The 12,988-nt window shown below is 42.1% G+C and overlaps 2 protein-coding genes across 8 annotated transcripts in view; one reads left to right on the forward strand and one right to left on the reverse strand.

Annotated features, from left to right (window-relative positions):
- Nucleotides 1-12,988, forward strand: part of LOC127373071 (uncharacterized) — a 395,753-nt gene that overhangs the window by 226,227 nt on the left and 156,538 nt on the right. The gene's annotated exons all lie outside the window — the stretch shown is intronic.
- ryr2a (ryanodine receptor 2a (cardiac)) overlaps nt 1-12,988 on the reverse strand; it is a 324,810-nt gene that overhangs the window by 172,363 nt on the left and 139,459 nt on the right. For 4 of the 6 annotated variants that reach the window (XM_051417109.1, XM_051417107.1, XM_051417106.1 and 1 more), the window contains 7 exons: nt 12,780-12,911; nt 12,480-12,574; nt 12,218-12,393; nt 10,854-11,509; nt 9,421-9,621; nt 7,589-7,694; nt 7,316-7,459 (listed from right to left, as the gene is read on the reverse strand). In XM_051417109.1, coding sequence (XP_051273069.1) covers nt 7,316-7,459; nt 7,589-7,694; nt 9,421-9,621; nt 10,854-11,509; nt 12,218-12,393; nt 12,480-12,574; nt 12,780-12,911 — 1,510 coding nt within the window. The remainder of the gene's footprint in view (nt 1-7,315; nt 7,460-7,588; nt 7,695-9,420; nt 9,622-10,853; nt 11,510-12,217; nt 12,394-12,479; nt 12,575-12,779; nt 12,912-12,988) is intronic. The other 2 variants (XM_051417108.1, XM_051417105.1) reach the window with 1 other exon arrangement.

A 12,988-nucleotide genomic window follows, 5' to 3' on the forward strand; every position in this document is an offset into this window, starting at 1 on the left:
ACAACAACAATAATATAACATAATAATAACAATAATAATATGTATATATAATATGTACACATATGTATATATATACACACACAGGAGATATGATATGATATATAATAATAATAACAATAATAATAAAATTATTATTAATATAGTAATAATATATTGTATAAATATGATATATAATATCAACATGGTTTATATTAACACATATCACATATGATATGAAGTATATGTTCCACAGGTAGATTTAGTCCAGTTCTGTAATTGTGGATCTGACAGATGCAGATGAGCTGTAGAGTCTTATTGCAGTTGGGAGGAATGATTTTCTGTATCGTTCCTTCTTGCAGCGGGGTTGAATGAGTCTGTTGCTGAAGCTGCTCTTCTTTAGCTTGTCCAGTGTTGTGTGGAGGAGATGAGAGGGATTGTCTATGATTGCCAGCAGTTTTGCCAGCATCCTCTCCTCCACCACCTCCTCCAGGGTGACAAGCTTAGAGCCAACAGACTCGGCCTTTTTAATGAGTTTGTTCAGTCTGTTGGCGTCCTTCGCCTTGATGCCCGCACCCCAGGACACCGCAGCAAAGAAGATGGTGCTCGCCACAACAGACTGATAATACATCTGCAACATCCTGTTGCAGACATTGAAGGACCTGCGCCTCCTCAGGAAGTAAAGCCGGCTCAGGCCCTTCTTGTAGATGGCCTCTGAATTTGTGGACCAGTCCAGTTTATTGTCCATTGTGACACCCAAGTACTTGTATGCCGACACCAAATCCACATCTGTCCCACCGATGCTGACAGGAGAGGGCAGGGGCTTGTTCCTCTTAAAATCCACCACCATCTCCTTTGTCTTTGCCACGTTCAGCTGCAGGGGGTTAAGCGGTCGACCAGGTCCCTGTACTCAGCCTCCCTCCCACCCTCAACACACCCCACGATAGCCGTGTAATCAGAGAATTTCTGAAGATGACACGACTCAGTGCAGTACTTAAAGTCTGCAGTGTAGGTGGTGAAAAGGAAGGGAAACAGTACGGTTCCCTGGGGGGCTCCGATGTTACTAATCAGATGGTCAGACACACAGTTCTTTAATCTCACAAACTGCGGTCTGCCCGTCAGATAGTCATCGACCCATGTGACGAGGGGAGCACCCACCTGCATGTTCTCCAGTTTGGCCTTCAGCAGTCTGGGCTGGATGGTGTTGAAGGCGCTGGAGAAATCAAAGAACATGACGTGGACTGAGGTGTTGGTCTGTCCAGTGAGGAGTAAGCCTTCTGCAGCAGGTAGATCATGGCATCATCAACCCCCACATGAGGTTGATATGTGAACTGCAGGGGGTCTTGCGATGCACACACTAATGGTCTGAGGTGTGCCAAGACCAGTCTCTCCATGACCTTCATGATGTGAGAGGTCAGTGCAAACGGCCTGTAGTCGTCCAGTGTCACAGGACGTCCTTTTTTGGGCACTGGGACCAGGCAGGATGTTTTCCAGAGCACTGGCACTCTCTGAATGTGTAGGCTCAGGTTGAAGAGGTGCTGGAAAACTCCACAGAGCTGGCTGGAACATGCCTTCAGCATTCGAGGGCTGATGCGGTCCAGTCCAGCAGCTTTCCTCTGTGCGCCTCTCCAGCTCTCTCCTCACCTGACTGGATGTGATGTGAAGTCCAGATTGGGGGATGGGGTATGTGGCAGGGTCTGAGATGGGTGTCAGCAGAAGGTTGGGGGGTGGGAATGACATGGGTGACGCAGAGAGGTTTCTGCTACAGGAGGTGGTAGGGGGCGGGAGATGTGAGGATGTCCTGGGGGTGGGTGGTGTGAAAGGGTCAGTGGCGAATGTCAGCAGGGGGGTGGGGATGATGAGGGTGGTGTGGGGCAGGAGGTGGTGGGGGGTTGTGGGAGTGTCCTGGGGTTGTTGCTCAGCGGAGCATTAGGGGGGCTGCCGGAGTTAGAGTTGAACCTATTGAAGAACTGGTTCAACTCATTGGCTCGTTGTTCGTTCCCCCCAGCTTCCCCCCCTCCTCTTCTCTGAAAGCCGGTGATCTCTTTCATCCCACTCGACACATCCCTGGTGTTGCTGTTTTCCAGTTTGTCCTCCAGTTTTCTCCTTTAGTTGTCCTTGCTCTCACTGATGCTGCGTTTGAGCACTCTTTGTACCCGTTTGAGTTCTGCTTGGTCCCCTGATCTAAAGGCCCTCTTCTTCTCTTTGAGAAGGGTCTTCAGGTCGCTAGTTACCCACAGTTTGTTGTTTGGGTAACAGCGGACCTTTTTAGTGGGGATGGTGTTGTCTATGCAGAACCCAATGTACTCAGAGACACGGTCAGTAAGGCCTCAATGTCCTCCCCATGTGGCTCATACAGAGCATCCCAGTCAGTGGCCTCCAGTGCTCCGCGCAGTGTTTCCATGGCCTCAGGGGACCATTTCCTCACTGTCCTCACTGTGACCGGGTGCTGCTGAACCACAGGCTTGTATGATGGTGAGAGCTGGACTAGGTTGTGGTCTGACCTGCCCAGTGGTGGCAGGGCAGTGGAGCTGTACACATCTTTAACATTTGTGTACAGCAGGTCCAAGGTCTTACTGGTAGAAGGTGTGTAGATGAAAGAGTGTAGATGAGAGAGAAACGTGGTTGAAGTCCCCTGTGATGATGATGAAGGCCCCAGGGTGTTTCGTTTGTAGTTCAATTCAATTCAATTCAATTTTATTTGTATAGCGCCAATTCATAACAGAAGTTATCTCAGGACACTTTTCAAATAGAGCAGGTCTAGACCGAAGTCTTTAAAACATTAATTACAGAGACCCAACAGTACCACCATGAGCAAGCACTTGGCGACAAGGGCAAGGAAAAACTGCCTGTTAAAAGGCAGAAACCTAGGACAGATCCTTTGGCTCTAGGTGGGTGGTCGTCTGTCTCGACCAGTTGGGGTGAGAGAGAGAGAGACAGAGAGAGAGAGACAGAGAGAGAGAGAGAGTGAGAGACAGACAGACAGACAGGTGCACAGCAACAACAGTATTGGCAATGGCAATCTAGCAGGACCATGGCAGGAGGCTCCACCAGGATCGATAAGAACCTGCGAGACAAGAAAGCACAAGAACTCCGGGGAAGAAGTGAAGTTAGTAACATGCATTAATGGAACATGAATGAGTGCAGAAAGAGAGAGGAAGGGAGGAGCTCAGTGCACCATGGGAAATCCCCCGATAGTCTAGGCCTATAGCAGCATAACTAAGGGATGTAGTGCTGCAGTCACAGTGTGGATGACGTCACACGCTGCTTCTGCTTTCCCAGACGGAGGAATATAGACAGAAGAGGCAAATAAAATATAAAATTGCCATCTCCTCTTAAGCTCCTCCGGTATGGTGGGTCTCTCTCTGGCCAAGAGGCTTGGGTGCCTCAGGACAATCAGCTGGTCGCGGGTGTAAACAATGCCTGCGGTGTTGCAGGCATGGCTCCCAGTCATCCGGAAAGACCAAAGTGCAATAAAGAGTGGTAAGAAGTGCCCAAACCACTGAGAAAAGCATCTCCACATAGTGTGGTGCGAAGATGCACAGAGCAATGTACAAATAAAGATAAAAAAAACAAGCTACAAAACAACTAAAAACACTAAAAACCGACAGTAATACCGAGAGCTACTACAACAGGCTCCCGCTAGGACGGCCCCATTTTGCAAGATCAATTCCAACATAGATCCAACATGTGATCGATGCAGACAGGCTCCAGCTACTCTGTTGCACATGTTTTGGACATGCCCGAAGCTGTACACATTTTGGCAATCTATATTTGGGACCTTTACTAAGATATTAGAAGAGTAGTGCGACCGTCTCCTCTTATTGTACTGTTTGGGGTGACCCCAGCGGATACCCCTTTTAGATGGTGTGAAATCAGCATGTTGACCTTCTGCTCACCTTCACTGCTGTGGGAAACTGGGAAGGCCGTAATCAGAGGAAAAATCATATCATACTCTTCATACAGGAAAAAACAGCAACAACAATTGGAAAATACATTAGAACAAAAAATCAAACTCCTAACAAATGAAATATCCCGCCATCCCAGTGAACCAAAACAGAAGGAATTAAAGGAACTCAGAACACAACTTGATGACATTATACAGGAAAAAACACAAATTCAGCGACTGAAATATAATGGTTTTCAATACAGTAATAAAGCAAACAGTAAATATTTAGCAAATCTACAACACAAGAAAGAGAAATCAATCATCCCAGCCATCTTGGACTCCACAGGAAACATTATCAAAACCCACAGGATATAAATAACATATTTCAGAATTTCTACAGCAACCTCTATTCCCCCACTCACCAACCTACCCAATCAGAAATCGACACCTTCTTAAACAGTCTGACATTACCAAAATTAACTGCAGAACAAACCAACATTCTAGACACACCCCTTAGCCTTAATGAACTTACCAAAGCACTCAAGTCTCACGGACCAGATGGATTACCAGCCGCATTCTACCGACACTTTTGGGACATATTATCACCACTATTCAACAGAGTAATTATAGAAATAAAAACTTCCTCCACCATACCCACACACATGAATACAGCAGCCATGACATTACTGTTAAAACCCAACAATTCAAATCTTACTTTTTAATACTGACTTGAAAATTATCACCAAAGCACTAGCAACCAGTCACTCCCACACTCATTCATCCAGATCAGACAGGCTTCATAAAAAATAGACAAGCCACAGATAATGTCTGCAGACTTTTCAACCTATTCAATATATCACAAGAAAGACAACAGAAAACCATTATCATTTCACTTGATGCAGAAAAAGCTTTCGATAAGGTAAATTGGTAATTTTTATTCAATACACTTCACAAATTTGGTTTTGGAGAATCGTTCATCCACTGGATTAAAATACTGTACACATCATCCAGGGCCACCATCACCACTAACGGAATCACAGAGTTTCACACTGCATCAGGGCACCAGACAGGGATGCCCCCTCTCGCCTTCCCTCTTTGTCATTTTCATTGAACCTCTCGCAGCAGCAATACGACAAAACAGCATAATCAAAGGAATTCAGGTAGCCAACGTACAACACAAAATCAGTTTATATGCAGATGATCTTTTACTTTATTTACAGAACCCACAAGTATCACTTCAAGAAACGTTCAATATCATCAACAGATTCTCCCTTGTCTCACATTACACTTTCAACTGGAATAAGTAAATTTTACTACCCCTCTCAGATGATGCTTGGGATTCTGGATCCCAGGACACTTCCCTCCACCTTCACACAGGCAACATTAAGTACCTAGGGATTCAGATTTCCCCCAGGCTGTCAGAGCTTTTCACCCTCAACTACACTCCCCTCCTCAGGAAAATTGAAAACGAATACAAACACTGGTCTAAACTCCCACTCACTCATCGGAAGAATAGCTGCAGTCAAAATGAAAACCCTACCCCAGATTAACTACCTTTTTTCTATGATCCCCATCACTCCTACAGACAAATGGTTCAAAACTCTCAATTCATTAACAACACAATTTTATTGGAAAAACCAAAAACCCAGAATATCACTCACAACTCTACAAAATAAAAAATCACATGGGGGGCTTGAGGCACCAAACTTACATCACTACTTCGTGGCAAATCAATAACAGTACCTAGTTAAATGGATTAATATACACAAGCGCAATTACCCATGGCTGGAATTGGAACAAAACCAATGTACAAATATCTCGATTGCAGACCTCCCCTTTCTCTCACAATCAATCAAGAAATCCAACTTCTGCCAACACATTACCATCCATTCAACTCTGACAGCCTGGTGTAAAACGAACCAAATCACAAAATCATCACTAGAATTAAACAAGTTCACCCCACTCTGGCACAACCCAGTGTTCATGATACAGAACAAACCTTTTTATTTTGCCACATGGGCAAAAAAAGGAATCACACATCTTCACCACCTATTTGAGAACAACCATTTCATGTCATTTAACACACTCACACAGAAATATGGGGTTGGGAGAGAACAATTCCTTCAATATCAACAACTTAGACTTAAACTGGAAATCAAAGAAATCTTGCCACACATCAATCACTGGATAAATTAAATCTCAGAACACATTTCAATGGAAAAATACAATGCACACAGAAGGAGCCGTGTATATTACCAGACGCATACCTCCCTCTTCCGTTATGTAAAGTTTATTTATTTATTTATTTTCTTTATCTTTTCCCTTTTGTTTTTGCCCCTGCAAGTACCACGTTATACATACACATAGGCACACACTATCCACACTCATGCATAACATGATTGTCAACCCCTTTCTACACCCTAACCGTGACCACCTAATGTGAATCACAGATCATTCTACCCAATCATTAATAATATGCCCTTGTGTTTGTCAATTGTCTTGTCCAGTCACGTCTTGTCAGTTCTGATATCGTCCTGTATCATTTCCCTCTGTTGTCTGTTGTCTGTCTCTCACCTTGTCGCGTTGTATGTATGTGTCTATACGTGGTGCTATAATCCCCCCTCCCCTTATATGGATTCAGGGTCTCACCAGAACAGGGTGAATGGTAACGGTAGGACAAAAGTAAATGAACTGTATAAAAAAAAAAAGAAAAGATTAGATATACTGTCAGGGGAGCGACTAAGAAATTTTACAGAATTTGGCATTCTCGCAATATTACGACTTTATTCTCGCAATATTATGACTTTATTCTCGTAATGTTATGACTTTATTCTCGTAGACCTAATATTATGACTTTATTCTCGTGATTTCCCCCAAAAAATCTTCTCTCTTAGTCTGGCCCTAACACTCCGTTTGTATATTTGTATATATACTTCTAACAGCAAAATCAAATTTCTCCTGTTTATGTACATTATTACATTATTATTTCACACTTGCTTTGGAACTGTAAACATCTGATTCCCATGCCAATAAAGGCCCTATGAATATGAATATATTTTGTTAACCTGACCCCTTGGGGAACTCTTCTGATATTCATTGACTTTATATTTATATGTATTAATTTGGCAGTTGCTTTTGACCAACGCAATGTACAAATCAGGTAAAATCCAAGCCACAGCAGATCAAGGAGAAGCCTTTGAGAATAAGTGTCTCGACTCTCAGTTCATGTTGAATGTAGAACACACTGGTAAGATAACAATAAAAGGCTTAACATGTAAAATGTGTCTTGTAGGTAATGCTAGGAAAGGTCACAGAGTCATTCAAATTAAAAAGATTCATCCATCAGGAATCTGAATTGTGTATGAGTGTTTATCCAGAACCATAATATGTATTTAGGGTAACAAATTGTCAGATGTACACTGCTTTCTCTCTGTGTGTCAGAGGACTCACTGGGTTTCCTGTCTTTTTTCTCATTTGGCAGGTTGGCCATCTTCTTCTTCAGGTAATTCACTTTTTCAACCAATGACATGAGTCGACCTCGGATGGTGAAGTCACTGTCACCGTCTATGCCTCTCTCCTCATCCAACTCTATACCTGACACAATGGAAAAATCAGTATACAGTGCATACTGTATGTTTGCAATTAATGAATAAACAGAATACAGATATTATTGATCCATTTGGTTGACATTTTTATTGCAGGTGAAGCTGACTGGTAGTTTACCACAGTGTCTCATCAGATCCTCATGGAAGTCAAGCAGCTGTTCTCGAATGTATTCAGGACACGGACACTCCTGCTTCTCATCCTTAAAGTTCAGCAGCATGTTGATCTGTAGAAACACATGCGGGTGTACAAATCATTAAATACAAGTGTTTATTACATATTTAAAAAAGCAACCACTGGGATTACATCACAGAAATCCAACATAAATTCGGTCATGGTTTTTGAGTTGGATGTTGAGACCAAGTTCCCACCAGTCTAGTGGAAAGATGCTATTTGTTTATTTTACAGCCAGTTGCTGTGATCTGGGTTGAGAGAAGTGGTAATGATGTTCTCCCTGAGCTGGAAGATGCCATCTGTTGGTGGGAGGTGGCGGGCTGGGCTGCCCTGTGGAGGTCTTATAGTATCACAGGGAGGCATGTGGAGGTGGGGGTAGCCGAGGTATGAGTGGGGATACTTGAAGTGAAGGGGGGTTCCACCTGCGTTGGTGAGTCAAACCTGTTGCAAAACTAACTAATAAAGACGGTTTTGGTAAGTTTTATTTTGTTTCTGTTCACTTCTATCCACTACTATGATGATACAATGATATAAAAGGTAAAAAAAAGTGATAATACAGCTGTCTCTGATTAAACAAAATGTCTATCTCTGTAGGGATTCTTTCCTTTATGTTTTTAGACACTGGATCAGAGCATCTTCAAAACTGCAGCTATTGTGGGGTGATCCTGGTCTGCAGTGTTTTAGTACCTATCAAAAGTGGTCCAAGGAAGGAAAAGCGATGAACCAGAGACAAGGTCATGGGCGGCCAGACGAGCTACAGTAGCTCAGACTACTAAAAAAAGTGAATGCTAGTTCTGATAGAAAGGTGTCAGAACACACATTGCATCACAGTTTGTTGATATGAGGAACATTATAACCACCAGGGTGCCCAGGTAGTCATAATGTTATAGCTGATCAGTGTAAATCACAGCACTGTGACAGGTCAGCCAAAAAGTTGCAAAAAGAAAATAACGACTTGTACTTTTACAATCGTCTCTATATACGGCTCTGCGTCTCTGCACTCACAGCCTGATCCCCCCCACCCCCGTATACCGGTACATGTTCAGTAGGATGGAAGCGTCGGACATCGAACAGGCAAAGATAGACTCCGAAGATGTCTACTGACCAGGTAACGCCTGAGTGAATGCCTGCTAGTGTCTTCCATTGAGGCTGCTTCTTATGTCGCTGATGTATGTGACATCGCGTCGTAAAGCCTTTTGTGATTCGAGATTTGGCGGGACGCCACCTTTCAGACTTGCATTGCTGGTTCTGCCAGCGGCTTCCCTCTCCTGCTTTGCTATCGGGATGATTCGCTGTACTACGAGTTTGTTTACCATCAAAATGACTTCGAAGCTGTTATATTAAGGTAAAAATCTTGCATAGTGTGCCTTTAATGAACAGGCATAGCAAATAATTTTTTAAAGGGAATATACAAATATTCATCACTGGTCGCAGGGACCAAAAGGGGTGGTGAGTAACAAGAAAAAATTTAATTAAATTAAATAAAAATTAAGCATCAAAATATTTCATACTTCAGGCACTTGGGGATGGGGGTGCAGCCTCTCGAGGTAGGGGGTTCAACTACAATCCCCTACTTCCCGTGGCTGTATCTACTGCAATATCCAGTGGCAAGAGAATTTTGTATATAATTATATTTGTATATGTTCGCTCAGTTTCTTGACTGAATTTCAAATACACTTCAAATTCTACTTTATGCCCTTCTCTTAGTAGTATAACCTATTCTTCTGTACGGTTTTGTCCTGCAGCCCACCCTCCCTCTTCTTCAGTGGTGTTCCTACCTGTTCCTGTGGAGGAGATCGGAACTCTTTGGTCTTCTTGGCAGTGAGGGCAGCAGACATGTTAAGGGCTAGCATCACCTCATTGTAGCGGAATCGCTGGTTCTCTTGGAGACAAGCCACAAAGTCATCAGAGAATGCTACCACTGCCTCGATACGATGACGCACCTGGCAGTCACACAGGTACTGTAGCACATGGCACATCTACACACACACACACACACACACACACACACACACACACACACACACACACACACACATAGAATGTCGAGTTAACTAAATATTATGATGAAAAAAATATGTAATATATGTTTGTAGGTTACAGTACATCCTGTCATTGTCTTTACTTAAGGTACTGCTTAAACATTGCTAAAACTTGAAGGCTAAGAAAATCAAAATTCTGAACATTTTTGTGTTTGTGCTCTTGCCAGCAGCTTGCTTAAATTGTGCTTTTAATTGTGTTTTTTTTCTTAGACATACTATCTTTATTTTCTGGTTCTGATGGGTTTTAAAATATGTATGTTTCATCATACCAAGTGTTCCACTGCTCTTCTCTCGGGACATATTATAGCATTAAGAGAATGCTTACATGCGTTTACATCTAGCTGATTTTTCCCCAATGTGTTTATTTCAAGTGAGGAGGAAGCGTTTGATTTAGCCAGAATTGTTTTAATATTTTTCATATTTTTTTCAAAATTATAATAATAATTATAATATACATGTTTATATATATATAAATGCATATTTGTTCTTTACATCTTTTGTACTGTTAACAGCTTATTTCCAGCTAATATAAACCGCTTCTCTCTGCTGTATGGTTCACCTCTGATATAAAGAGCTTGTTTTGTCATTCATGAAGTTGTGTGTATGTGCCACATTCAGTCAGCGTCGTTCCTCTGCTGTTCTGATACTAAATCAGTGTCTTTTATCCTGGTTTCTTGTTGGGTTGAACTTGTTGAGGCCATGCTGTATTTTTGTCTTCAGGGGCTCATCTAGCAAAGATTCTGGCCATAAGACTCCTCTGTTGTCTATGCACTGTGCTGTTTTGTCGTGGTGTTTGTTGCTTTTTAACTAATTTATTACTCATTACTCTTTTTAAAAGTAATATTATTACTCAACTTAACACTCCCTGTCAACAGTAATTAGTTACACTACTAGTTATATTACTTTTCTGATTCTCAAAATTGGTAATTGGGTCCCTTCTCCCTAAAATTCAGACTTAAAACTATTAAAATCCAATGATTTTTAACTGTTATTTGATGTTTTCTACTGCTTATATTGAACCACAGTCAACTGTCTAACATATAGACAAGTAGTGACAGCAAAAACAATGACTCACTGTTACATTGAATATTATTCAAAAAAGCACTAGGTCTGTTAATACGCTGATCTGATATAGTACAACAAACTGAGGGGTTGTACTGAGTTTTCACCTGGAGTTTTACAGGCTCCGGTAGCTTCATCTGCAACAGTCCTTCTTTAGGCATATTTCTCCCTCCATCCTCTCCTTTTCCTTCAGTCTCCAACTCCTTCACCACCTCCAGCTCTATTTGCATGTCCTCCTGCCCCTCTCGTCTTTCGGAGAACACAGACGGTTCAATCAGTCTGAGGATGTTCTTCAGATCTCCATTTTGGAAAACTCCCATAATGAGCATGGTGTAGAACAGCTTGATGAGTGGGACAAAGAGAAACTCAGTGCTGCCTCCTACTGGGTCCCGCACATGCAAGCTTCCCTCCCGCACTGCCTCTGTAAGCATCTCGATGGTTTTAATTTTCAGTATATCCAAGGGGAATTCAGGGCTGTACTGGAAACAGTCTCCTGAACCTGAGCCATTGTTGCTGTTACGATACGATTGTCCACTCCCACAGACAAAACTCGGGGATGAGAAATGCATTCTGGGTCTCAGGGAGGTGCTGAGGCCAATGCCTGGCAGGCCATGCTTCTTCTTCTCATCTGGAAACAGGGTGATGCTCTTGGTTTCGTTTGTCATGGGAACGATGTACTCATTGTTCATCATGAGGCGAGCTGTGGCATAGCTTCTCAGGTGTATGTCAATGAGGAGGTCATAGTAGCCTGCACGAAGCAAACCTGTGGGTGAGAGTGATAGTTATATACATTCAACTAAAACAGTATCCCTTAAACATACCATTTATATTCTTATTAATGAACAGACTACTTCCATTACCTCATAGTACCAATTGCATGTATTTATTCTTTATACTGGTCTATATATACAGTAACCATTCCCTGACATCAACTTATAGTTTAAGGAGAGCCAATGTGTCAGAAGTTTCACTCTGTTTGTTAAAAAAGTGTATTTATTTTTAGCCATTTTTATTTGAGTACCTGTATTCTAAGCGTAAAATGAAAACCACAATTGATAAATATTTAACTTGACAGACTTACATTTTGTTCAAGTACAAGTTGTGCTTATTACACACAATGAAAGATAGACTTTCTGAAAAAAAGTATTTTTATCACTTTATTGAGCTGAATTTCAGAATTTACACCTTGACCCAAGATTAATTAGCAAAAAAATGCTTACAATAAGACAGTATTTCTTCAAACAGCATAATAAAAAATAAGTGACTATATTCTTGTGGGGCTCAGCCAACCAGAAAGAACCCAGTAAAAGTTGTACTGTATCACAATACTTTGTAGGGAAGTTGAAGATTGCCACCAACTGAATACCACTCGCCTGTGTGTAAAAAAAAACATCAAAGGCTGAAAACACAACATTTCTTATTTTCATGAAGTTATTCTCTTTGTACTGTGTACTGTGTGTGTGTGTGTTACCTGGCATGTACTTATTCTCTATAGCCTGCAGGAGCTGTGACTCGTCTACGTGGGAGCACAGGGCATGTGCCACCCGGTTGTTTCCCAGAGCACAGATTGCAGAGTAAAGTCTGAGTGTATGGTAGTGAAACTTTAATAAGTCCCTCTGCTCGGACAGCTCAAGGATATCCACCGACCTAGACAACACACAGAGAGATACTGCGTGAGAAATGAGAGAGCGGGTGGATGGAGAAGTGTGTGTGAGTAACTGTGGTTATTCCACCTGTTCTCCTCAGGTATGTGCAGAGACATAAACTGGAGAGGTTCGTTACACTGGACCAACCAGCCATGTCTGTCATTCACTCTGGATGCTGACACCTGAAAAAACAAGTAAGATGAATTTAAGAAAGAATGTTTTACTTTTTACAGTATCTTCTTTTCAGGACACTCAGCCTTTACATCCCTTTATTCTATACAATACACACTTTTTGATTTTAACATTTTGTCAGTAAGCTCTGCCTAGTTTTGTCTGTTGTCCACCAAAACAAAGCAACAAAAGAAGCCCCCAAAAAGGAGTTTTTACCTTGAGGAAGTGGTTGGGAACACGACTCCATAATACAGGAGTGAGGAACTGGACATGTAGCCGTGGAGGACACTGTGGAACTGGGTTCTTCCTCTCACTTTTAAACAGACCAGCTGACAGAGGCATTATATTCTGACAGGAAACAAACATGGTGACCATGATACAACGTCACATAAGACAAAGCCGGACAGACCAAAGATGATACTGTG

The sequence above is a fragment of the Dicentrarchus labrax genome, unplaced genomic scaffold (assembly GCF_905237075.1).
Source record: "Dicentrarchus labrax unplaced genomic scaffold, dlabrax2021, whole genome shotgun sequence".
NCBI lineage: Eukaryota > Metazoa > Chordata > Actinopteri > Moronidae > Dicentrarchus > Dicentrarchus labrax.